The 27,831-nt window shown below is 49.1% G+C and overlaps 1 protein-coding gene across 7 annotated transcripts in view; it reads left to right on the forward strand.

Moving 5' to 3' along the window:
- DHX38 (DEAH-box helicase 38) overlaps positions 1 to 27,831 on the forward strand; it is a 1,013,803-nt gene that overhangs the window by 568,058 nt on the left and 417,914 nt on the right. For all 7 annotated transcript variants that reach the window (XR_014972206.1, XM_085638518.1, XM_085638522.1 and 4 more), the window contains exon 16: positions 20,839 to 20,949. Coding sequence is in view for 6 of the 7 variants with exons in the window: in XM_085638518.1 (XP_085494644.1) it covers positions 20,839 to 20,949 (111 nt within the window). In the remaining variant the exon portion in view is untranslated. The remainder of the gene's footprint in view (positions 1 to 20,838; positions 20,950 to 27,831) is intronic.

The following is a 27,831-nucleotide window of genomic DNA, read 5'->3' on the forward strand; positions in this document are numbered from 1 at the left end:
ATACCAGGCCAACTTCTCACATTGGTGGGCAGCGTGTGGGATTACAGCTTGCCATTGTTTTACCAGAAAATCTCTATTTGAATTACCAACTGAAAACCACTAAAGGTTATAAAGTCAAGCTTAGTATTAATAAGTTCTACTGAACTTAGAACTGTGTGTCAAGGGATAGCACACCCTTTCTACTGCTCAAGCTAGGATCAGTAGGCCAAAAACTAGTGTAGGTAGCACAACACTGCGCAACACTTGAATGTCCTTAAGGGTTGGAACCAGTAGGTGCACCCAGCCTCAGTATAAGGACATGACTTTCTTTGACTTGAAAGCCATGTGTCCTGCAAGGCACCTGAGGATAGGACAGAGTCTCTCCACACTTCACCTGCAGATGATCTTAGATTAGCTCTAGGAGCTAAGGGGTCTGAATCAGGCGGTGGGTCAGCTATAGCCTCTGGGTCAGATGATGAAAATCAAGATGACCTGGACTCTGTGGTTGAAGGGCCAGACCCACAAGGGTCTGAAAAGGACAGAGGAATTCTTCCTAAGAGAGCTGACAGTGGAAGAGAGGCCTAGGTCCCCTTTAAGGGAATCTGACCACTCCTATCACTCTGGCAGAGAATCTGTCCGGCAGAGGAACTCATAGTTTAATAGAAGAGAGACCGCCTCTGAAAGAATGTGCAAACTGCTGCAGTATGAGGAAGCAAGAGTTGCCCTCTAGGCCAAGCAGTTGGCATTCGACAGAGAAGCCTTTGAGCTCCAGAGAGCTTCTAGAAAAGAGGGGTTGGAACCCCCTGGTGGCAGCAACAGTGTCCCTAGAGTCAGAGAATACATTCCAGACCATAGGAACCTGTCCAAGGTTGTTCCTCCCTACCAGAGTAGGCATGATATCCACAAATGGATAACTGCTATGGACAGGTCCTGTAGAGTACAACAGGTCCCCCAGAAACAGTGGGCAGCAATCTTGTGGCTCTCCTTTTCAGATAAAGGCAGAAACAAGCTCCTCAATGTTAGAGAATAGGATGCTGATGATTATGAAGTCCTGAAGAGTGCATTAATAGATGGGTTTGGCTTAACCACTGAACAGTACAGGTTGAAGTTCAGAGACACCCAGAAAGCACAGAATCAGGACTGGAGTGACTTTGTTGATTGTGCAACCAAGGCTCTGGAGGGTTGGCTGGTTGGTAGTAGAGTTACTGATTTTAAGGGATTGTATAATCTTATGATGAGAGAACAGATCCTTAATAATTGCCAAAGCCAGTTGTTGCATCAGTACCTGGTGGACTCTGATCTGACCTCTCCCCAAGAATTGGGAAAGAAGGCAGACAAATGGGTCAGAACCTGGGTGAGGCAGAAAACCCAGAACCAAGAGGGTGACACTAAGGAGCAGGATCCTAAGCCTCTGAGAAAGGTGGGGATAAGTCAAAAGACCAGAAGTCTTAACAAGGGCCCCAAAAATCTGCATCTGGTGGGGATTCACAGTCTAACAAAGGGAAAGGCCAAAAGAAGCCCTGGTGCAAATTCTGTAAACAGAAAGGGCACTGGACTTCTTACTGTAGCAAGTCCAGAGACCAAACCACCACCACCACTCCTGTCCCTAAGGCAACTGTTCCCCCTTGTACAGCTACTGATGGAGGTGGTAATCAGAATAAGGGTGTAGTAGGGTGACCCTGGGTTCTGAAGTGGACTCTGGCCTAGTCAGAGTACCCACTCGGGCATTGCTGATTTGTGATGGAGACATTGATATGTCCTTCCTAGTCAGCCCCAGTACTCTGGGCAAATAAAAACAGCCTGTAATAAATGGCTAACAGGCTTTGGCATTCAGGGACACAGGTGCTAGTGTCACCATGGTGGCCGAGGATCTTGTGAGCCCTGGGCAGATCATCCTGGGTGAAATGTACAAGGTTACCAATGCAAGCAATGTCCGGACCAACCATAGTCTGGCAGTTGTGAATTTCTCCTGGGGAGGGGTAACTGGACTCAGGAAAGTAGTAGTCAGTGCAGACCTCCCAGTCGAATGTCTATTGGGCAATGATCTAGAGACTTCAGCCTGGTCTGAAGTAGAGTTATGGACTCATGCTGAGATGTTGGGCATACCTGCAGAGGTATTTGCTGTGACCAGGTCACAGGCCAAAATGCATCAAACTGAACCAGCTCTGGATCCTGATACTATGGACCAGGTGCTACCCAAGAAGAGGAGCAGTAGGGTTAAGGCTGTGCCTTCCCCTCTGTCTCAGATCTCAGATTCCCCTCCTGAGAGAGGAGAAGCAGATCCTGAAGAAGGAACTGCACCAGAGGGGCTTGAGCCTGATCAGGTTGAGTTCTTGGGGGCAGGTGGACCTTCTAGGGAAGATCTGAGTAAGGAGCAACAGTGCTGCCCCTCTCTTGAACCCCTCAGACAGCAGGCTACTGCTGAGGCTGCTGGGAGTGCTAGTGGGTCCCATAACGTTTATTGGGATGAGGGACTCCTCTATTCTGAGGCTAGAGATCCAACCCTTGGAGCCACCAGGAGGTTGGTAATACCTCAGAAGTTTAGGGGGTTCCTCTTGACCCTAGCACATGATATCCCTTTAGCAGGTCACTTGGACCACACGTCAGAGGACACCAAGGAGTTTTGTCGCTCCTGTGTCACCTGCCAAGCCAGTGGCAAGTCAGGTGGCACAACAAAGGCCCCCCTGATACCACTACCTGTGGTGGGGGTACCCTTTGAAAGGGTCGGGATTGACATTGTTGGTCCCCTTGACCCTCCAACAGCATCTGGGCACAGGTTTATCCTGGTGGTAGTGGATCATGCCACCAGGTACCCAGAAGCAATTCCCCTGTGGTGGCAAGAACCCTCATTGGAGTTTTCTCCAGAGTGGGTTTTCCATAGGAGGTCATATCTGACAGAGGTACCAACTTCATGTCAGGATATCTAAAAGCAATGTGGAAGGAGTGTGGTGTAACTTATAAATTCACTACTCCCTATCAATCACAATGCAATGGGTTAGTTGAACGTTTCAACAAAACCCTAAAGGGAATGATTAAAGGCCTCCCAGAAAAGCTTAGGCGAAAATGGGACCTTTTACTTCCCTGCCTTCTGCTTGCATACAGAGAGGTTCCACAGAAGGGGGTTGGTTACAGCCCATTTGAACTTCTGTTTGGGAATCCTGTAAGATTATGTTTGGTGAAGGAGGGCTGAGAGTTACCTCTCAAACCTCCCAAACCGGATGTGATGGACTATGTACTTGGTCTCTGCTCCAGGATGGCCGAATACATGAAGAAGGCAACTAAAAACCTGGAGGCCAGCCAAGAACTACAAAAAACTTGGCTTGACCAAAAGGCTGTGCTGATTGTGTACTAGCCAGGACAGAAAGTGTGGGTGTTGGAGCCTGTGGCCCCAGCAGCTCTCCAGGACAAGTGGAATGGCCCCCATACAATTGTTGAGCAAAAGGGAGAAGTCACCTAGCTGGTGAATCTTTGAACTCCCCGGAACCCCCTTAGGGTGCTCCATGTCAACAGATTGAAACCATATGTTTACAGGGCTGACATGGGCTTGCTCATGGCAACTGATGAGGAACAGGAGGAGAAGAGTGACCCTCTCCCTGACCTGCTGTCACAGAACCCTGATGATGGGTCAGTAGATGGTGTTGCTTTGGCAAGCAGCCTCACTGATCATCAGCAAACCGAGGGCAGACCAGTTTTGCAACAGTTTAGACATATGTTTGGCCAGACCCCTAGTCAGACTTCCTGGTGCACCCATGAGGTGGACACTGGAGACAGTCTGCCTGTCAAGAGCAAAATCTACAGGCAACCTGACCATGTCAGGGACTGTATCAGGACTGAAGTCCAGAAAATGTTGGAGCTAGGTGTGATTGAGCCTTCAGATAACCCTTGGGCTAGTCCAGTAGTCCTAGTACCCAAACCTCATACCCAGAGTGGTAAGAAAGAAATGAGGTTTTGTGTAGACTACAGAGGCCTCAATGCAGTCACCAAGACTGATGCCTATCCAATTCCAAGGGCAGATGAACTGATTGATACTTTGGCCTCAGCCAAGTATCTGAGTTCATTTGACCGAAGAGCTGGCTACTGGCAGAGCAGGTTAGCTGAGGATGCCAAAGCCAAAACAGCATTTTCAACCCCTGGTGGGCACTACCACTTTGTGGTGATGCCCTTTGGTTTGAAGGATGCACCTGCCACTTTTCAGAGGTTGGTGAACAAAGTTCTGACAGGGATGGAAACTTATTGCTCAGCTTATCTTGATGATATTGCTGTCTTTAGTTCCTACTGGCAGGATCACCTGGTCCACATCAGAAATGTTTTGGAGGCCCTGCAAAAAGCAGGCCTCACTATCAAGGCCACTAAGTGCCAGATAGGGCAGAGTCAGGTTGTGTACCTGGGCCACCTTGTAGGTGGAGGCCAGGTTCAGCCTTTACAGAGCAAAATCCAAACCATCATGGAATGGGTTGCTCCAACCACCCAGACACAGGTGAGAGCATTCTTAGGCCTGACTGGGTACTATAGGAGGTTTGTTAAGGGATATGGATCTACAGTGACCCCCTTAAATGATCTTACCTCAAAGAAAATGCCAAAAAAGGTTCAGTGGACAGCTAGCTTTCAGAAGGCATTTGAAGACTTAAAGCAGGCCATGTGCACTGCCCCCATCTTACAGAGTTCAGACTACACCAAAAAGTTCATTGTCCAAACAGATGCTTCTGAGCTGGGTGTGGGAGCTGTACTGTCTCAACTGAATGATGAAGGTCAAGACCAGCCAGTAGCTTTTATTAGCAGAAGGCTGACCCCTCGAGAGAAACGTTGGTCAGCTATAGAGAGGGAGGCCTTTGCTGTGGTGTGGGCCCTGAAGAAGTTGAGGCCATACTTGTTTGGCACTCACTTCATAGTTCAGACTGACCACAAGCCCCTCCTATGGTTCAAACAGATGAAAGGTGAAAACCCAAATCTTTTAAGGTGGTCCATTTCCCTACAGGGGATGGACTATACAGTGGCGCATAGACCTGGGACCCAACATGCCAATGCAGATGGACTCTCAAGGTATTTCCACTTAGAACACGAAGACTCAACTGGTCAAGGTTAGTTTAGTGTCCCTTCGTTTTGGGGGGGGGGGGGTGTAGGAGAGTAGGATTGTTGGACCTGTCAGCCCTAGGGTGGTCTCCCCTTCTATTTTTGTATCGTGCCTCATTTTTTCCACCCTCATTTTTATGTTGGACTAGGTCTCCGGGCGCCTTTTCATTGCCAGGCAGTGTTAAGGTGCAGGTGCTCCCTTCTCCCAAGATGGCTGCCCCAGACCCCTGCTACTGCAGGGTGGTCGTTTTTGATAGTAGCACCCTAGCTGCCAGGAGCTGGCTGGGACCCACAACAATGTTGCGACACCAGCCCGCCTTTTTGTCCCATAGTTAGAGTGGGGAAGCTCCTGGAAGAAGCTGGAACCTTCTAGAAGGGAGGTGGGGTTTTACTTTTGCCGCCTTGGCTAGAGGTCACCTAGGGCTACTTAAGAGTGGGAGGGAAACTTGTGTGGTGAGTTGGCCACTGGGGTGAAGCAGAGCTGGAAGAATCCACCAGGAGTGTAGGCGGTAGGGCCTAGCCAGGGACTTATGCCTCTGAGAGTGACAGGATTTAGGTACTGCCTCTTAAGTGAGTGAGGTGCCCTGTGAATCCCACTGATCTTGCCCAGTAGTAGGAGGACCCAGAGACTCTCTGCCAACCTGACTAGGAAGGATCTAGTCTCCCTCTCCATCCCTACCCCTGTAACAGAACCCCTTAAGGGCGCCAGATACATCTGCGCCACAAGACTTCATCTGTCAACTGAGAACTGAAATCTAACTTCAAGAACTGAAACTGCATGACAAGAGCGAGCTGTAAGCCTTGAATGCCAGAGCTGAGACTGCGTGTCCAAGCTACTCTAGTGAACAAAATACTAAGCCGATTGCCAAGACACCGGGGATCGACCAGGTACTAGCGCTGTGACCCCCGCGCTTCCTACCCTGGTCTGGGACCCCCGGCAGCGTGCTCCGCTGAGCACTTTACCCCATCCTTAATTTGAGCCCCCCCCTGCGACGACGAAGCCAGCGCGCTCACCGCTGCGGCCTGGAGGCCTGGAGGAGTGCCCTGCTGTGTCGCGAGGCCCAGGAGAAGCCCGGGGCCCCGTCGCTGCCGTCGCAGCCGAGTGAGGAGGTGCGCAAGGTCGGGGCCGAGTTCCCCCAACGTCGTGAGGACGGACGCCTGCTGACGCCGAGACGGAGGTAAGCCCGGAGGCCGAGATCCCCCCTGGTGCGCCCCCTGCTGGTCCGGAAACCGCACCGCACTTGGCCCGGGTCATCCCCTCCGTGGGAATCCCCTCCCCTGCCTGCGCGACGGAGAGACCCCGCCGAGGGATCCTGTCCGTGTCCCCCCTTCTGTAAGACTGAGAGCGGTGCTTAGTGAACTGCACCGGAGCATAGGGACCCGCTCCGCAAGTCCTGTCAGTCTCCCCGCTGGAAGCCGCCTAAAGGAACTGACTAACATTACCCTCGTGTGGCGCTTCCCGCTACCGCCCCTGCTTCCCCCGCTGGAGTGACAAGGGATGCGAGTAGCGCACTGTATGACATGTTCCGCTCGAAAGTATTCACATGCCCGTGATCGCGAGTAGTGCCTTGTGTTATATGCTCTACTCGATAGTGATTACCTTAAAAGGAAATGCGAGTAGCGCCTTGTGTTACATGCTCTACTCGAACGAAGTTGTTTGCCAGGAGATGCGAGTAGCGCACTGTGTTCCATGCTCTACTCGATAGTAATTGTTTTGCCAGGAAATGCGAGTAGCGCCTTGTGTTATATGCTCTACTCGGCAGTAATTACATGCTAAGGGATGCGCGTAGCGCATTGTGTTTTATGTTCTGCACGAAGGAAATTCTACACCAGGATCACGAGTAACGTATTGTATTATATGCTCTGCTCGACTGTAATTACCTACAAATGGTTGCGCGTAGCGCTTTTTCATATGCTTTACTTCACAGGATTAGGGGCCATTGATTACGAGGAGCGCTCAGTTCCACAGGCGCCATGTTAGTGAGCCCAATGTGTCCCCGTTCAAGTATCATGCCTAGTTAGACGGCCCGTTCAGGGAAAGACTTTACGTAAGCGCGCACAGCGCTAGAACAAGGTTAGGCACTGCATAAGTATCACCCAGAGTGTCGAATGTAATGTCATGATGGTATTATAATTCATGTATTACCTTGTTATTTCCTGAACTGCATCTGACCAACTAAACGTGGATAAACTTGAAGTATTTGCATAATTGAACGGTGTGGCGTCCCTTATTGTGTGTGTTCCTAGTCCATGAGAAGCGTGTGGTGTATGGTTGCTTAACACATAGCCCTCTGGTTGCCCGACCGGCTCGCGCCACGCTACCGCCTATAGGGCCTGGTGACCCCGGGTTCCTACAAGGATCTGCACTTATTTTGCCCCCACTATTTTTCTGATGTTAGCACTGGTTTCTGGCTATAGTCTGGCTGGGTCCCTGATAATCAGGGCCCCAGTCTCTCTGTTCTCTCTAAACAACTTGGAGTGCATATTAGATGCACTAGTGATTGGATACTGTGGTACCTTATGCACCCTTAGTATATGGTACATTAGGTACCAAGGGCATAGGTACTTCACAGGCCTACCAGGGGCTGAAGCATGTATTATGCCACCCCTGGGAAGCAGACTGAATCTGACACCACAGGCCTGCTACTGCAGCCTGGGTGAGGTAGTGTTAGCACTCCTCACTGAGGTATAGGTTCCCTATATCTCACCTTACACACACATATAAACACATATAAACCTATCAGTCACCCCTAAGGGCAGGGTGCTTGGTGTCCATGTGAGGGGGTGCCTCTGCCTGAGCAGGGCCCCTCTGCAGCTCTCCGAGTCTATTCTCTGTAGCTGTTTGTGGATGCGGTTAAACCATATACTCTTAAGTGCATTATAACCTAGCGGTAAATGCTATCTTTGGGATGGCTGCATCAAAACATGTCGTGTTTGGTGTCAAACGCTTTGGAATCATACCCCCACACCAGTAACTGGTGTGGGAGTATGATCCCACCCTTCTAGTGGGATAGACATGTACCCACTGTGGAAACACGGTAGAATCCTGAAGAACCCTGGCATCACAAAATGGATGCCACCAGCACAGACACTGAGCTGCCCTCCTGCTGCTGACCGAAACTCGCAGTGGAGGAGGCCCAACAATAGGCATCCTGTCAGAAGGAGGTGTAACCACCTTCCAGACAGGATTTAGTGTATTGGGGCTGGGTGGGTGCAATCCTAGAGTGCTTTGAATTCCTGCACTGGGGGAGCAGTAGGCTCCTCTGTGCATATGCCAGCTCAAACCGGTTCAGGGGCTACCAGCCCCTGCTCTGGCGTGAAACTGGACAAAGGGAAGTGGGTGTAGCCACCCACTCCCCTGACCCTCCCATAGGAGTGGTCATAGAGCTAGTCCCTTCCTTCCTTGTAGTATAAGTTAGGGAACTCTTGCCATTGCAAACTAGATATCCCTGGACGACGCTCTGAAGAAGAATCCTGGACTGACGTTCCACTACCTTTGGAAGACTGAAGAATCTCCCTTGGAGTCAAGGAGTGACTCCCCTGCTTGGCAGGCACCAAAACTTTGCATCAACAGTTGCAAACTTTCCCGCTCCCGCCGGAGTCCGAAGTCCCTGCAGCCCCGGAAGTGTATTTCCTGACCTCTCTACGACCATGGTGATTCCCCAGCGAAGCTGAGGCATGTGGACCCCACGAGTGACGAGGAACAGCAATACCCGGGTACCGTGCACTATTGTCGAGTGCAACCCCTTCACGACGTTCTACGAACTTGTGCTTTGGACCACGTGTGGTCCAAGCCTCCAGCAGGATTTCCTCTGAAGATCAGAGGCCTACCTCGTCCCGAGTGACCGTGGGCTCCTGGTGAGTGAATCCTCCCGAGGCGTCTTTGCGATCCCTTGCCGGCTGGCTTGTGGGTCCCCAGAAGACTTTTCTACAGAACCAAAGGGCTCCCCTGGTTGCTCCAGGCCTGCCCTGACTTACCCTCGCAGGGTGAGTCCCTCAGACCTTGCTTGTCTGCACCGCTGACTTTCTTCACTTTCCACGAGACTTGCTGTTGCCAAGGCTTGTTGGCTCCAATCCGGTTGCCGACACCTCAGTAAGCTGCAGACCCTGACTTACCCTCGCAGGGTGAGTCCCTCAGACCTTGCTGGTCTGCACCGCTGACTTTCTTCACTTTCCACGAGACTTGCTGTTGCCAAGGCTTGTTGGCTCCAATCCGGTTGCCGACACCTCAGTAAGCTGCAGATTTCGTGGGACACGCCGAATCCAGCTCCTGGTCGTCGTCGACGCCTCCTGGACCTCGTGGCTGAAGAGTCAAGACACCTGTGATCACCTGAAATCACCGACTACTGTGGGCATCCAGCTTCCTGGCCCCGGGTCACTGGCAAGTGACTTTGAACACTGTCTCCTCTGCTTTCAAGGTCTTCTTTCTTCTGAATCCAGCCTTGGATTCCACCGGACACTTCTCCTGTCTTCACAAGCAGCAAGTCTTCTTTGGCTCCCATTGAAAATGACGCCGCGACCCGACACCAAAAGACGCCTATGCACCCGGCTTCCCTGGATGAGGTAACTCCAGCACTACAGTGCTCCTGTGGGTGTTGGCTCTAGAACTACTTACCCTGTAAGTGACTTACTTGTAGACTCTCCCGAAGTATCCTAAAACTTTAAACTTCCAACCTCGACTTGCTCCATTGAAGTCTATTGGGATCCGTGGCTGTGTTGTAACACTGCATGTGTCTCCCGTGGGTCCTTTACTTACCTGCCGTGGGTGGATTAGTGAGGCCCCAGTGCTTCTACAGGCCCTAGGCCTTGTCCCCTCGCAAGTCGATCTTCCTAAGTCTCTTTTTTAGTATATGGTCTGGTACGCCCCTAGGGCCCCAGCCATATATGTGCTTAAATTGTTGTGAACTGTTGATTTTTGCAATATGTCCTTGACTTCTAATCATAAAGAGATTAGTAGAGTGTGTTGGAAATAAATACATATATATTTTATATATATACCTGTGTTGTGTCCTTTCATTTAGGGATTCAGGAGATTATAAGGTAAAACAAGCTGCTTTACATTCCTCTAAAGACTTAGCCTGAAGGCTGCTCTCCACAGCTACCACTAGGATAGCTTTCTTTAAAAGGTTGTCTTAAACCTATCTACCATAAGAGTCGAGTTGTACTGGTGCAAGGTGGCCACTTTAAATAGTGACCAGCATATACCAGGCCAACTTCTCACAAAATGCAAACCATCACCAACTGAACCCTTTTAGATCAAAGGGCATGTTCCACCCGATTCTCATGTCGTTGCCACAGCCAGAATAAGGGGCAACTCACAAGGTACTGGGGGTGCTCCTCCTACTGACAAGGAAAGCAAAAAATAGGATGCTGCAGGTAAGTTTGTTTTAAAGGAACAAGGGTCCCTTACTGTGAGATGCCATAAACCATATTACATAGCAATATAATGAAATCTGTCAATTTTCCAAATGGAAATTTAAATGTAGTTATTAAAAGTTATAAAGCACTAATGCAGTGGGAAACGCTGCCCAAAAAGGGAAGTAACAAACTTCTAGGCCCAGACAATCTTCATGTGACTACAATGAAAGCAAAATAGTCATATCTCATATGTCATACAATACCAATGGTCCTATACATAACTATAGTAAAAGTCAATGTTACTATTGTCAACAACGTTTAATTCTCTTGTAGGGTATTTTTGTGTATAGTCATAATCATGTGAATAGTCCCACCCATGTGCGTGGACCCCGGAGCAGTTCATTAGATATATCTTCTTAAGTTGTCATCTTCTGCCTTTCTTCAGGAAGGCCTGTATGGACACTTGAGATAAAAAGACAATAATGCAGCCTAAGGAACTAGGCTACAGTGGCCAATACTTCATCTTGAAGTGAAAAAGATAGCCAGTTTAACTTTAAGTTTAGTAATTTACTGAGTTTTACACACAGAAAACTCTCCTTCACAAAACTCCTTTTTCATGATAGAGATGAAAGGAATGGATAGAGAAACCCCCATAGGCTGCCGTTATGTGTCTGCAAATGGGTACCGTGCCTTTAAGAGTCTCCAGAGGCACAGCCAGAGACATTACCTTTTAGGTTTTTTTTCCGGCTCCTGCTAGCAGGACCCTGGAGCATTGAGCTCTACCTTTTTTGGTATTTCATAAAAATGTATGATTATTTCTGGGCTTTAGCAATTTCACTCGACGTCTTTGGCCTTTAGCTAACTACTCCTGTAGTTTTTTGGCAGTATTTCTGCTGTTTTCTTGTCAAAATGCCATCTCTATTTGACAAGTGCCCTGAATGCGGTTGGAAGAAGGCCAAGTCAGATTCTCACAGAGTTTCTATCCTGTGTTTGCCTGTGTCCCATGTTCCTGACACCTGTGCCATTTGCAAGACCTTTTCCAGGTGCACCCTGCGTGATAGGGAGAAGATTCGTCTCCAAGGCATGGAGCAGAGGAGACAGAAGGTAGCTTCTTCAGCCTCTTGGAAAGTAGAAGGTAAGTCCTCTACCAAGTCCCATGCTTCGACCTCTGGGGGGGGTCCCCAGTGGGAAAATTGCAGAAAAACGCCGCCGTTCCCGGTCCGGTCGATGTCCCGGTCGATGTCGAGGACGGAGACGACGTCGAGAGCAGGTATGACTACGACATGCTCTCCGTCAACCCAGGGCCCTGGGTCGAAGCAACGTAGACGTTCAACGTCGAGGAGAAGAATAAACATCTTCGTCGAGACATCATCGGTGTCGATCTGGGTCTCACAAGCAGCGGTTGCTGCCGAAGCGTTGTCGCCGATCACCATTGACATCAACGCAAAGATCGACGTCGAAGAGGCTATCGTCTACAAGAAAGTCGACGTCAAGGAGAGAATCAAGGTGAAGGTCGGCGTCGATACCGGCATTCGACATCGAGGTGTCGTTCCGGGCCTCGCTCAGTGGTGAGCCTATCGTCGTCGACAGGGACAGGGACTTCCCGTCTGGACGACGTTCGACGTTGAGCAGTGGATCGACGTCGAGGGGGACTGATGAAGATTATCCAGGGTCCCTTCCTCACGGCCCGCTCGTAAACGAAGGAGGTTGGTCTTGTCTCCCAGTTCGGTGTATTCACGTACCTACTCACCAACTAGGTCGCCTCCTGCTCCGCTTCCACCGGTGGTCCCACCAGGAATACCACAGCCAACACCGAGTCCACCTCCGCCTCCTCCGCTTCCTCCAGCGATTCCACCGCCTCCTCCTCAGCCTCAGCCTGGTCCCGTGGCTCCTCTGCTCACGTGCCCTGTGTAACCTTGGCGGCCAAGAACACGGTCTTGGTCGAGACATCGGTCACATAGACGCCACCGGTCTTCCACAAGATCACGTTGTCGCCATTATGAGAGGTCTCGGTCCCGGCATACAAGGGATACATCTTCCACGAGTACAGGGAGGTACTCTCCTTCTCTCGCGGACTCTCTCCCGCAAAGGGTGTCACCGGTTGATGACATTTCTACCTTCCAGGAGGTTCTTGTCAGAGGGGCTGCGAAACTCAGCATTCCCTGGTCTACCCCTGTGCAGCCGACCTCTGTGATATTTGAGACTCTGCAGAAGAGACAGACATTGCGTCCGTTCGTGCCGGGTCTGGAGGAACCAGCTATGGAACTGTTCCTAACGCCATCTTCTATAAAGTCTGCACCCTCGAGGTTGCAGAAGAAGTATCGTCCGCCTGATTTGGATCCTGCCTTCCTTCGGCTGGACCCCACTCCGGACTCTGTGATAGTGGTGGCTGCACGGAAACAGCATGCTACGGCTCAGACTTCCACGGTGCCACTGGATAAAGAGAGCCGTAAGCTGGATTCAGTGGGCAGAAAGGCTTGTAACACCGCGGCGACTTCCATGAAGGCGGCCAGCTCTACGGCCTTGCTTGGCCGTTACGATAGATCATTGTGGGAGTCCCTTCAGCAATTTGTGGATCTCATAACCAGGGACAAGAGGTAAGACTTCCAGGAGATTGTGAATGAGGGCCTAATGGTCTCTAACCAATTAATCAGCGCTACAGCGGACACTTCACTTCTGCAGCCCACGGGTATTGCCATGGTATCGCTCTACGACATCATGCTTGGTTTCGTCTCACATCGCTGAAGACTGAGGCACAGCAGCGATTCTCCAATATCCCGTTCTCTGGCACAACTCTTTGGTTCCCACGCGGACGACGACATGGCCCGCATGAAGACCAAAATGGAGACGTTGAAGGCTGTTGGTTTGGAGAAACCTAAAGAACAACGTAAGACCTTCCTTCCTTTCCAGAGGCGTTATTCCTCTCAGAGGTTCCAACGGTCTCAGGGTCATCAGTCCAACCAACAGCAGTAGTTCCAGCGCACCTTTCAGCCGTTTCAAAAACGCCAACAGCGAGGAGGATCTAACCAGCAGTCTGGAAAGGGGAACAAGGCTCCTGCTGGTCCGAAGCCCCGAATGGTTTCTTCCCCCTCGTCCGTTGTCCACTCCGGTGGGGGGGGGGGAGAGTAGTATTCAAGATCATCTGGCAGAGGTGTAGAAAATAACTCCGGACAATTGGGTGCTGCATATTGTTCGCAGTGGATACTCGATACGTTTTATAAGCCCTCCTCCATCAATCCCTCCAAGTCGATCAAGATACATACTGCGCGAGTTGCAGGAGGAGGGCCAACACCCTCCTAGAGAAAAGGGCGGTAGAACCTGTTCCTCTAAATCAGAAAGTAACAGGGCTGTATTCATGGTTCTTTCTAGTTCGCAAGAAAGACAATAACGAGTTGAGATCCATTTTCCGACTTACGACAAGCCAACAAATGTGTTCGAAGAGAAAGATTTTGGATGTTGTCCTTGCATCAGATCTACCCTCAACTTCATCAGGGAGACTGATTATGCGCAATAGGTCTGCAGGACGCATACTTTCATGTGCCCATCGCGAGGAAACATAGCAAGTTCCTGCGTTTCACAGTGGGCAACAACCATTATCAATACTCCGTGCTGCCCTTCGGCCTGAAGTCAGCACCTCGAACCTTTTCCAAATGCATGGCAGTGGTGGCTGCGCATCCGTGGAGGAACAACATATTCGTCTATCCATATCTGGAGGATTGGCTGATCAAGGCAGCTACGTTTCAGGAAGCGCAACTGAATTTCAATCGGACTTCCAATCTCTTACTTAGTTTGGGACTTCACATCAACCTCCACGAAGTCTGTCTCAACTTCTGTTCAGTGTCTTCAGTACCTAGGAGCTACTATCGACACACGTACAGCAAGTGTGTGTCCTTCGGAGGAGAGACGCTTATCGATCCTTCGGAAGGCTCAAGCTCTTATGATCATGCCCGCACCAACGGTGAGGAAAGTATCGTCTCTCCTGGGCTCGATGGTGTCATGCATCTTCTTCACTCCGAATGTATACCTCCATACGAGACCCCTGCAGGAATGTCTGGAGGATCAGTGGGACCAGACACTGGGGGACTGGGAAGACAGGATTCAACTGTTCCAACAGGCTCGTCAGTCCATCCGATGGTGGTGTTCTCCACGCAATCTCCTCCGGGGGATTCCCTTCCACAAGGAGATACCCACACAAACAATAGTAACGGATGCTTCTCTCCACGGATGGGGTGCGCATTTCAACCACTTACAGATACAGGGCGCATTGACCCTGAAAGAAACCAAGTACCACATCAACTTCCTGGAACTTCGAGCAGTCCATTTAGCGCTGAAAGCATTCCAGCCGTCTTTTCACTCGAGCTTCCTGCTTGTCCAGACGGACAATACGACAACAATGTTCTGCCTCAACAAGCAGGGGGGCTCCAGATCTCGAGTGCTGTCTGAGGAAGCCCAGGCCATCTTGCACTGGCTTTTAGCCAGGAACCTGACCATCACGGCAACTCACCTTCCAGGTGTTCAGAATGTTCAAGCAGACGCGCTCAGCAGACTCATTCACGAAAACCACGAATGGGTCTTAAACGACGAAGTGGTGCAAGACATTTTCGACAGATGGGGTACTCCAGAAGTCGATCTGTTCGCTACCGCAGAAAACACCAAATGCCGCGACTTCGCCTCCAGGTTTTACCAACCAGGGACTCTGGGGAATGCCTTATGGATCAATTGGTCAGGCGGCTTCCTCTACGCTTTTCCGCCAGTTCCCCTGATTCCAACAGTGCTGATCAAGCTCTCCCAATCACGGGCCAAGATGATCCTCATTGCTGCGCAGTGGCCACGGCAGTGGTGGTTCACAGACCTACTCCACCGGTCTCTCCTGCCACATCTCCGGCTGCCGTGCAGGCCAGACCTTCTGACGAAGTTCGGCGGACAGATGGTGCACCCCAACCTCTTGTCGTTGAATTTGGCGGCATGGCTCCTGAGCTAGTACAGTACGGATATTTGAATCTCCCTTAGGACTGTATGGAGATACTGAAAGAGGCAAAGAGACCATCTACACGCACGTCCTATGCGTATAAATAGAAGAGATTTTGCATCCGATGTGCTTCTAAGGACTTCGATCCTACCTCCTATAAGGAAGATGTCATCCTTCCTTGTTACACTTGGCGCAATCTGGCCTTCAGTTGCATTCGATCAAAGTTCATCTGGCAGCTTTGACTGCTTATAGGAAATGTCCTTCACAAACTTCCTTTTTTTAAATCCCAGTCATCAGAGATTTTCTTGAAGGATTGAAGAAAGTGTTTCCTCCCATCAGGCGTCCTTCGCCTCCCTGGGAGTTGAATGTAGTCCTTTCACGACTAATGAAGGAACCGTTTGAACCCATTCATAAGGCTTCTCTTCAGCATCTGTCCTGGAAGACGACTTTCCTTGTGGCCATTACGTCTGCCCGCAGGGTTAGCAAACTTCAGGCTTTATGTTGTAAAGAACCTCATACAGTCTTTTCATTCCTTTAAGGTAGTTATGAGGGCGCAACCTAAGTTCCTTCCTAAAGTTGCGTCGGAGTTTCATGTAAACCAGACTATTACATTACCTAAATTTTTCAAAATCCATCTTCTCCTGCGGAGAGGTCACTGCATTCTCTTGACGTTAGGAGAGTCTTGAAATTCTATTTAGACAAGACTAAGGATATCCGTAGAACAGACCAACTGTTTGTAAACTATGGCTCAGTTCGAACTGGTCTAGCTACCTCTAAACAATCCATTTCCAGCTGGATTGTTTCATGTATTTAGCTGTGTTATCAAAAAACAAACAAACCTCTGATTAGTAAGCCTAGGGCTCACTCTACTAGTGGTAAAGCAGCTACTGCGGCTTTACTTCGTAATGTACCTATTTCAGAAATCTGCAAGGCTGCCACTTGGAAGTCAGTCCACACATTTCCTAAGCACTACTGCCTTGATACTGATGCTAGGGCAGATGCTCAGGTTGGACAGGCTTCACTTCAAAATGTATTTGCACAATAGTGCGGTTGTTCTCTGTTCTGCCACCGCTGGTGAGTTGTTTTGGGGATGGCTTGCTAGTCTATTCACATGATTATGACTATATACAGAAATCCCCTACAAGAGAAGGAGTAGTTTCTTACCTGTAACTCCAGTTCTCTTGTAGGGGTATTTCCGTGATATTCATAAGCAACCCGCCCTGCTCCCCGGTGGCAGATACAGATGTCCCCAAGACTCAGCAGGCTCTGTTTCTTTACGCCTTCAAAAAGAACTGAAAGTTAATGCCTCTGGCTGTGCCTCATGGGATACCGGGGGGGTCTCTGGAGACTCTTAAAGGCCCGGTACCCATTTGCAGACACATAATGGCAGCCTATGGGGGCTTATCTATCCATTCCTTTCATTTCTATCATGAAAAATGAGTTTTGTGATGGAGAGTTTTCTATGTGTAAAACTCAGTAAATTACTAAACTTAAAGTTAAACTGGCTATCATTTTCACTTCAAGATGAAGTAATGGCTAGTGTAGCCTAATTCCTTAGGCTGCATTATTGTCTTTTTATCTCTTAAGTGTCCATACAGGCCTTCCTGAAGAAAGGCAGAAGATGACAACTTAAGAAGATATATCTAATGAAGTGCTCTGGGGTCCACGCACATGGGCGGGACTATTCACATGATTATGACTTATCACGGAAATACCCCTACAAGAGAACTGGAGTAACAGGTAAGAAATTACTCCATCCCTCCATATAATATGGTCGCCATCATCAGGACATAATGTATTAGGTCTGAGACGAAAATGCCTCCATAGGAAAACAATCAACAAGGAAGGTGTTAGTCCCAAGTTATCTAAAGCATCACAATGCAATCTGAATAGAATGGAGCGACAATAACAAGTGGTGTCAGGAGACAGAGATAAAGGCTCACAAATGGTAGGGTAACGTAAGGTTGTTGACTCACATCTGGTAAGATTGGTGTGTGTGAGCCACGGACGCCGGAACTAGGGCGAAAGTTTGACAGCGCAGGCAGTGAACCACCTTAGGATCTCAAATTTTGTAGGCCTTCTCTCCAGGTATAACAGGGCACAGTGGGATGAGATGTAGGAATTTCTCCAACGACTTCATGACCAATATAAACAAAGAAGCTCAGAATTGGTAGAGATGGGGAAGGGTCATGTCCAATGTGCCTTGAGTGTAGCAGATACCAGCGTAAAAGAGGTCAACACCAGAATTATCATTAGGTGCCACACTTGGCTAAGAGTATTAGGTTTTAAGCCTGATGCCCAGTAATACTTATTCAACTTGCCATTTGACGTGGAACACCTATTTGGCCCACAAGTAGACAGAAAGCTGGAAAAAATCAGAAATGACACAGCTAAAGCCATGGGTGCACATGGGTTCCTTTTGAAGGGGCCAATACAGAGGGACATCTAAAACTGCCATCTTCACAGACACAGCCACTTCTCAAAAGCCACACAGCTCCTACCAACTTCAGGACACCCGAGGAGCATCTTTTAAAACACAATAGAGTTGTCGAGGTTGTTGATTCGTTTCCAAGGGGACCACTTCCACTAAATAGTGAATCTGTCTGCATCACCGGCAACCCCTGCACTCAACACCAGTGTGTCAGTGGGTCCTCTCAATAGTAAAGGATGGATATTCTTTTGAATTCACATCTCTCCCACCCAGCATCCCTCCACAAGCACAAGCAATATCAAGGGAACATCTAATACTCCTACAAGAGGAAGTTCAAGCTCTACTTCAAAACAATACCATAGAGCCGGTCCCAAAGCAACACCAGGGACACAGGGTTTACTCACTGTATTTCCTCATTCCAAAGAAAGATGACACCTTAAGGCTTATAGTAGTAGACCTCAGGCCACTCAACAAGTACATCCTGTCAGAGCAATTCCACATGGTAATGCTCCCAAGAAGTCATACCACTGTTGCAACAAGGAGACTTCCTGACCGCCATAGACTTCAAAGATTCCCACTTTCACATACCAATATGTACAGAACATCTATGCTACCTACGCTTTCATGTAAGTGGCCAACATTATTAATTCAAAGTGTTGCCATTCGGAGTGACTACTGTACCAAAAGTATTCACAAAATGTCTTGCCGTAGTGGCATCTCATCACACGGGGGAGGACACGTGTTCCTATACTTAAACAATTGGCTGATCAAGAGTGCAAACAGTCAACAATATTTGCAAGACTTTAAGAAGGTAATCGACCTTCTACACGAGCTAGGCTTAAAACTTAATGCTACAAAATCCCACCTCCAATATTTTCAAGTGCAGCCGTTCCTCGGTACAACCTTAGACTCTATCACAGCCATAGCTTATCCCGGTCCTGCAAGAGGTCAAATGTTCCAGCTTGCATTGCCTCTTTTTCAACCACATTGTAATGTCACAGTCCAAACAGTGATGAGCCTTTTAGGTATGATGTCCTCATGTATCTCCATATTACCCAATGCATGACTGCATATGCGCCCCTTACAACATCTTCAATCAAAATGGTCTCAGGCGGGGAGGCATGTACGAGATCTAGTGTTGGTAGGACCAGCGACCCATCGCTCTCTGCGGTGGTGGAACAGCAAGAGTCTTTTGCAGGGTTGGCCCTTCAAAGCCCTTGTTCCGCAAGTGACCATTACAACAGACTCATCTTTACACGGTTGGGGTCGCACATATGCAAGATCTCACAATGCGCTGTTAGTGGCCCCCAATGCAGAAATGTCTCCACAGCAATCATCTAGACATTCTGGGGATTCAATTGGCTCTCAAAGCTTTTCAACAACTTCTTCACCACAAGGTGGTTCTAGTCCAAACTAACAATATGACCGCCATGTATTACATTCAGAAACGAGGAGGCACACACTCCAAACATCTCTTGTATAGCGGAGTGCAAATGGCACTGGGCCATACATCACAACATCCACCTCCTAGAGGAATATCTACCAGGGTTGGACAACGACTTTACAGATATGCTCAGCAGGCTGCAGCATCAGGTACACGAGTGGGAAATCAATAAAACACTGCTCCTATTATACTTCCAGCGGAGGGGAGCCGTGGAGATAGGCCTCTTCGCCACACGCCAGAAAGCAAAATGCCAAAGCTTTGCCACCAGGTTTCCACACCCACAATTCAAAGGATATCCCCAATGAATCAGCTGGTCAGGGATATTTGCTTACATCTTTCCTCCTCATTCCTTATGTGGTTCAGAAGCTCGCGCAAACATCCCTCACACTAATTCTAATAGCCCCAAAATGGGCTCGACAAGCATAGTTCACAACACTGCCTCAGCTTTCAGTTCTGCCACCCGAGAAACTGCCCATCTTGCCACGTCTTCTAACTCTGGAACATGGAAGGGTCACGGATCCCAACTCCAAACAACTAAATCTAGCGATCAGTCTCCTGAAGTCTTAGAATTTGGGTACTGCAATCTTCCACAAAAATGTATGAACAGTCTAAAACAAGTTCTTAAACCTACCACATGGCATGTTACGCAGCTAAATGAACGGGATTTGTGCATTATTGTTCAGCAAAACAAATCAAACCACTATCCCCTACGGTACAAGACATTATTTGCTACTTATTCCATTTACAATAAGCAGGTCTTGCATGCACCTCTATTAGATTACACTTAGAAGCACTTGCTTCATTCATGCAAAACAGGCAACACATGTCTTTGTTTAAGATTCCAGTTATTAAAGCCTTTATGGAGGGATTAAATAGTAATTTCTCCCTCCATCCCACCAGCCTGGAATCTTAATATAGTTCTCACCAAGCTTATAGGTCCTCCTTTCATACCACTACATTCATGCGATATACAGCTCCTCACCTGGAAGGAATCATACTTAGTGGCTATAACATCTCTCCCATGGATAAGTGAACTTCAAGCACTCACTCTAGAAGAACCTGTGTTCTAAATCCGTCTAGATAAATTGGTACTAAGAACAAATTCCAAATTTCTCCCTAAAGTAGTTACATCTTTTCAAGTAAACCTGACCATTCAGCTCCAAGTCTTCTTTCCGAAACCAGACTCAGTGGCGGAAGAGTTGTAACATACTAGATGTCAAAGAGCAGTAATATACCTCGTTGACAGGACATGGGGCCAGATGTATGACCGTTATTTGCGGTCGCAAAGGGGATTTCCGCCCCTTTGCGACCGCAAAATAGGTCAGCCCAATGTACTAACCCTATTTTGTGAGTCGCTAACCTATTAGCGACTCTCAAAATAGGGTTAGTGGCTCGCTATTAGGTATGGGCGTGCCAAGGGCATCCCTTACTAATTAGCCAGTCCTTACCCAATGAATGACTGTATTGCGACCGCATTGCTTGGAATTTTGCACAGACCCCTCCGTCTTTGTATCGTACCCATTAAATCTCGCCATAATATTTTGTTTTAAATACATGCGTTTTCTTTGTTCCACTGTTGTTCTTTAGACCCCTCAGGAGGATTATGTAGAAGCAGCAGTCAAGCAAGCCTTACAAATTCACCTGTCTGGTGCACCTGGTGATCTCCTCATTTTCATGCCCGGACAAGAAGATATTGAGGTGAGATGTAAATCATTTTTCACGTAACCTAGCCATATACTAGCCACATTTTATAATCTCCTTGTAGAAAGCTGGCTCTGTATATACTATACCAAAGTAAAGTATAGTGTGCACAGTGGACCCCTGAAGGTATAACAGAGGCCTTAGTAGATAATACCTTACTCTCTTGTGTTGTAGTGTGGTTGAGCAGTCAGGGGCTTATCTGAGGGTAGTGTTAAGCATTTAAAAAAAAAAAAAAAAAAAAAATCTTTTTATTAAACAGACTCGACAACAAGGTATAGTTCCACAATGGTCAATACGGAGGGTGCAGCGAAAACAAATTTACATACATGTGCAGTAGGATAATGCAGAGGAAATCACGTGGAGGGGGAGACATCACTGTCCTGGTCACGAGGGGGGGGTACAAATGTTTCCACGGTATGCATTCCAAGGGGCCCATATCTTGGACCATTTTCGGGGACAGCCCCGGGCCGTATATACAGACTTCTCTCTTAGCATGCACCAATCAAGGTCTTTTTTCCCAATCTGCAATTGTGGGTGCATGTGAGGCCCCCCAGAGCTGTGCGATATCCCTTTTAGCGATCATACTTACGAGCGTGACCCAGTGTGTGGTATGTGTGGTGAGGTTGGTCGGTTTCCAAATGTTAAGAAGGCATCTGGGCGCTTCTGGCTGGACCTCGACCTCCAATGTTTGCTCATGACTATATGTACCTTACGCCAGTATTCCGGGATTGGTCCACAGTGCCATAGAATGTGCATGAATGTACCTAGTTGAGAGCAACCCCGTCTACAAGACCCATCCGTCTGACCACCCATGTGTACCAGTTGAGGGCCTGTTACATAGATTCTATGCAGGATTTTTAGCTGCACAAGCCGAAGCCGTGCCGGTATAGCAACCGTTTTTGGGGAGGAGACCGCTGTCTGCCAACTTTCGTCGTCCAGTTCGATGCCATCTCTAGTCCATTTCTCCTGCAGTGAGATTAGGGGATCGCCCATATTGTTGATAAGTTTTCGGTAGGTTAGGGATATAGCCCTTTCGGGCAGATGCCCATCTAGCAGTCTATCCTCCAGTGTTAAGCATTTGTTGTAAACACTCCGGCTAGAAATTATGTCAGGTGCTCAAAGACTGAATCCAGATCAATTGTTTGTATAAAAAGTTGTTTTATTTCTAGAACCAAGATTTGCTTAGTAGCAGGTAAGTTATTTTTTTTTATACCATGTTACTTTTCAAAATACAGTGAGCACTGGTTTTATAGGAACAGTCCGGTTACTTTTGCAGTTGAGAAAATGATTTGTAAGCGGTTCAAAAACACTTGAAAGTACTTTCAGATTATTTTGTAGTTACTTTTATTGTTAGCCATGGAACAAACTACTAACACAGTTTAAGCAAGACCGGGCATCAGTAAACAGGTTATCTCTTTTAAAGGCACTAAGTTACTTTTGTTGCAGTACAAAACAGTTCAACACTTAGAAGTTTTTCAGAGAAAACCCACCGTACAATCCTATGGGGAAAAATAAAGTGTTAGGTTTACAGGTAAGCAAATGCAGAGTGCCAATGTTAGCCAATGGGGCTAGGGGGCACCTCTGTTGGTGGCTGCTCACGGGCAAGCCACATGGTCTTGGGAGTTAATCTCTTGGGGTTAAGGTGAGGGCAAAAGGGGGTCCCAGGTTGGCACCAAGTCCACACATCCAGAGGAGGAGGGGCGGTCGCGTGTCTAATGCTTTCCTATGGAGGATGTCGGTTGAGGAAAAGGACTGCAGGCTGGAGTCCGAAGACTGGACGAAGGGAACCAATGACTGGAGGATGAAGTTGAAGAGTTGCTGGACACCAAGACACCATTGGTTGGGCACCTTTGGACTTCGGGGGGCTGCGGGTACAGGAGTGTCCTTTTGTGTTGGGTTCTTTTCACTGGTTCTGGTCGCAGTTGTTCCAGCACAACTCACCTGAATCTCAGTTACTGCAGGAACGAAGAAAGTCCAGTTCCCCCTCCCAATGCCTTGACCCTCCGTGACCCACGTAGATAAAAAGCACGAGTGGACAACACACCAGGGGAATGTAGGAAAATGAAAGGAATACAAGGGCAGGAGTGGGTAACCACTGCAATGCTCTCTACAGGACTTCTCGGGGAAACCAGGCAAACCCCAAAAGGCTTCTCTGTTGGAAAAGGAAAAGAACAAAGAACAGTGAATAAGGACCCCAAAAAACAGGACGGGTTAACCAGTAAGCACCATCAATACAAGAAGAATATCTCTGGCTCACCCCCGCTCTTTTCTGTGCTGGACTCCACAAAAATCTAATGGGTACGCTCACCAATATTGTGTCCAGAGCGGAGAAAGAAAAAATACCCAGTCCGTTTTCAGGGAAAACACAATACTCCATAGAAAGCCAAGGGGATTACTGAAAATGCGGGAAAAAGCAAGCAATGCAAAAAACTTGCACCTGAAAATCAGGAATGTTCCAAAAGGTAATCTTGAAGAAGTGTATAAGGAAAAAACTACCAGTGCACTGGGACAAAACCAGAAAAGGACAACAAGATTATTGGGCAACTCAAAAACTCTGACAGTGTGCTGCAAGTCCAAGTTCTAAATAGGTGAAGAGGACGTCTTCAATCCAGCAAGAACAAAAGGCATTCCGAAAAGCGTACGATAATCCAGTTTACAAATAATCCAGAAGAGGACAAGCACCGTAAACAAGAAGGTGTCAGCAAAACGCCGGTGGTCAGAATCCTTCCGAGGCAGGAACCGGAAGTGAACCCAAGCACAGAGGAACAGGAAGGCGGCTCAGAAATACTACTTGTTGCCACTCATAGGACCTGCTGCGCCACAAACGAAAGGAAAAAGGTATGGCGTGCAAAAAGGAGGCCGAAAGAAACCCTCAGGAAGAGCAGCAATAGAAAAAAGATGGCACACAACTCCCCGTAATTCAAGGAGGAGCCACACATACAAGGCAAAGAGGTAAAGAAAAGAAGTCAGACCGTAACAGCAATTGGAACCCTTTGGGATGAGGCTGCAGGTGTCAAGGAGAAGGTCGGTGGAGGTTGTCCAACACTGTAACACAGGTCAAGATCGCCGGGGGGACCTTGCTAGGTTGTTGGGCCACTTGCTCAGGCCGTGGCGTTGGTTGCAGAGTGGTGAGGACTTGCGGATCCTGCTGGATCTGGAGTCCTGGCTTGGATTGGTGTTGGACAAATCCAGTGGCCACAGGAAATCAGAGTTCTTTGGGAAGGCGCAGGGCAAGTCGTTGAGGTACTTGGGGGCTGCTGGCTGCAAGACACGCCGGTTTCAGCTTGCAGGTGTTTCGGAGCAAGAGACCGGCTGGTAGGGCCGGGGTTAAAGCAGTTGCTGTTGTCCTCCTCTTCTGCAGCACAGCTCTTCGGTCTTTCTTTTTGTCACGTCATATCTGGTTTTCTGGGTTCAGGGCTTCCCCTAAATACTGTATTTAGGGGGCGTTTTAGGGGTCTCGAGGTAGTAGCCAATAGGCTACTGTCCGTAGGGCAACTACACCCTTAGGGTACTCAACTCACGTGGGGGGGTGGGCACCATCCCTGTCCCTGATAGGAGGAGATGGCAGGCACTGAAGAGTGGGCTTCATCTTACATTCCCCCACCTAAGGGGTGGGGTTGGCAGAGGTGGGCACACCTTCTGGTCAGTTCTACTTTTTCCCGCCTGTCTTCCCGCCAAACAGTGGGTGAGTCCAGAAGGGGCCATGCTCCTGAAGCAGGAGAGGCTTTGTAAAGGCAGCAATGCCTTTGAAGCTCCCCGGCCATAAATGGCTCTTCCTGACCTGGGGAGGTGTGAATACATCTGCCCAGGAAAGGCTTTTTTTCTGGTGTCGGGGAGCGAAGGCTCCCACCCCAGGGATCCAGAAACGTATCTTTTGGTGGCAGGCTGGGGATCACCAGTCAAACACACCAGAGGCTTATTTGGTTTAGGGCTCCCCTCTAAAACGACCTCCAAGTGCAGGGAATAATAAATCTGACACTGGGATGAGTACAGGTTTATTATTTTGAGATGTTTGCTACCAAACATCCCAGGATTCAGTAAAGTCATTATGGTGCTAGGAAATTTGTAATGACCAGTTTCCAGACCACATACTCAGAATGACTTTACTGAGCGCTTGTGATAGCTAAGAATGGCCTTAGATATTATAGTGGCCAGTCTGTTCATGCAGCTAGGACCTTATATGAGACATAGTGCACCCTGCCTTAGGGGTGACTTACCTAGGCCTCATGCAGTGCTGGGCAGCCATGGCACACAGGGATGTGTGCCATGTCAACTCTTCACTTTTAGCTGCACCAAAACATGCAGGCTGTAATGGAAGTGATGCATGTTTGTGGTAGGCGGTCTCTGCGGGTGGCATAATACATGCTGCAGCCCCCAGAGGCCTTCCCCTTGATACCATAGGTACCTCTTACAAGGGGCTTACATGAAGGCCAGATGTGTGCCAATTGTGGAAACCTTGAAACAGTTTTGGGCAAGAACACAGGCGCTGAGAACCTGATTGGCAGGGACCCAGGGCACACTTAGTCACATTTCATCAGGTATTGTGACAAAAAAGTTAGGGGCAACTATGCGGTAAGGTAACTTTACTACACCCCATAGCAACTCTTTTCTCCCTATTTCTCATTCTTTACTCCCCTATTTTTTCTCACAGGCCACATGTGTGATGTCCATTTCTCATGAGAAAGCTATTGGAAAAACCAGTCATGCAAAGTCAAGTTTTTTAAGAGCGCTTGCACCGAACATTTTGAAGTTCTTAGGCAGTATTTTATGGCATAAGGGTTGAGAGGCCTTAGGCACTCAGGGAACCCTACGAATCATAACTAATTTGAAAATAAGTGGCCATGGTAGATGCAGAGGGGTGTGATTGATGTAGCTCTCCCTGCTTTCATTCACCCCAAATACCCTGCTAACATCAAAATCATGTATACCTGAAAACCCAGAACGTGCAGACTTTTGTGTTATCAATGGTGATCCTTTCTACCCAGCATGCTGAGCTCGAATCGGTATGTACATGGCGACGCAACCCAAGCAGTCTTCTGCCTTAAACACTTTCTGAATCTGAAAGAAACAGTTAGTTATAGATTTTTTACCTTAGAATTACCCCCAGGCGTCAGACTGGATCCGAAAAGTTTTTTCGTCAGCAGTACCTCTGCGCATCGGAAGGAGGCATCGGTCGGCTCCGCGTCCGTCGTTGTTGCTGGGATGACGTCGCGGTAGCTACTTAGACGCCACCCTCGCGCGCTGAGGTCAGTTCTTTTTTTTTTTCTGTGCCAGTCAGCGCATTTCCGGAGAGAGCGATACCCTCAGTCAGTTTTTGACTGAACTTTTTGCGACTTTTGTCGACGTCTTTTGAGTCACAAACGACTCCTGGTGCACGTAGGGATGCCCGGCTTCAAGGCTTGCGGTTCCTGTAACAGACTGATGTCGGTGACGGATCCGCACCGCATGTGCCTCTTTTGCCTGGAGCACGACCACAACCCCAAGCCATGCTCTGACTGCCGGTCCATGGCTCCCAAGGCTTTGCGGGAGCGGTCCCGAAAGCTTCTTGAGCGCCGGCAGTCGGCTCCGCGCGGTTCGAGGTCCCGGTCGAGAGGGAGGTCGAGGGACTGGTCCCGGAGCCATCATCTTCCAAGTCTTCTAAGTCTTCGCACTCTGGGTCAGGTAAGTCGAAGCACATGAAGTCGAACAAGCATCGCTGCTCTTCGACTTCTCCCCGTCGGTCGGCTGAAGCGATGAGGGATGCGGGTGGTGCCCCTCCCGTGGCTCCGCGTGTGGAGCCTGAAGAGCCGACTCCGGGTTTCCCTCTCTTACCGGGACCCAGAGCGACTCCTGCCCAGCTTCGTAAGCTCTACGAGGCGATGAACGCCATCTTTGGGCAGCCCGACCCCTCCGGCACGCCTTCGGACCCCGCGGACTCGGTTGCGGGGCCTAGGCCTACTCTGTCAGCGGCTCCGGCCCCGCAGGCCCCCCCCTTGGATCCAGGCCTGGATCCGGATCGGCACCGGTTGACCTCATTACGACTCCACCGGCGCCGACCCAGGCCTCCATCCTGATGTGGACACTGAGCCGGACCGAGGTCGCCCGACGCCGGATCCAGTGCCGAGCGGGGGTTTTGTGCCCCTGTTCACTCCTGGGGTCCCTTTTAGGCCAGATTGGCACGTAGAGGACGAGGAGGAGGACTGGGAGGGGTCAGGTGACCCTCTAACCGACCAGTTGGAGTATGACCCGGACTGGAGAGAGGACCTGGGGGATGCCAGTGGTCTTGATACATCTCCTGACCTTGGCATGTCTCTTCCTTCTGTGACTACGGAGGAGGGAGCGTCATACGCAGTGGTGTTGCGTCGGGCGGCCGAGGCTCTCAACCTCGAGCTTCCTACTGTGGCAGTCAGGACTAACCTCCTGATAGAGGTGCCTCAATCACAAGCGAGCTCTTCGGAGCCCCTGCTTCCGTTTAATGAGGCCCTCACTGACATCCTTTTGGGCACCTGGTCCAGGCCCAACACGGGGCCTCCCGTGGATAGGATGATTGCCCAACACCACCGCCCGGCCGACCCCACTTTCCACTCGCAACACCCCACCCCTGAGAGCTTGGTGGTCCAAGCTTTTACTTCCAAGGGCGCATTCCCTAACGCTCCACCAGATAGGAAATGCAAGAAGCTGGATCATCTTGGAAAGAAGATGTTCGAGGCATATGAGCTGCAGATTACACACTTTGCATAGATCGCCATCTGGTGTTGGGCCCGGATGTTTGCAGTTTGTTTTCCCTCTTGGAAAGTCTTTGGAAGTCACGAGGTCGGTGACTCCTCCCTTGGTTCGTATTGCGCATGGGCTTCGGCTCCATCCTCAGATTGTTTTTTTCCGCCATCGGGCTCGGATGTA

Source organism: Triturus cristatus, chromosome 12, assembly GCF_964204655.1.
Source record: "Triturus cristatus chromosome 12, aTriCri1.1, whole genome shotgun sequence".
Classification (NCBI taxonomy): domain Eukaryota; kingdom Metazoa; phylum Chordata; class Amphibia; order Caudata; family Salamandridae; genus Triturus; species Triturus cristatus.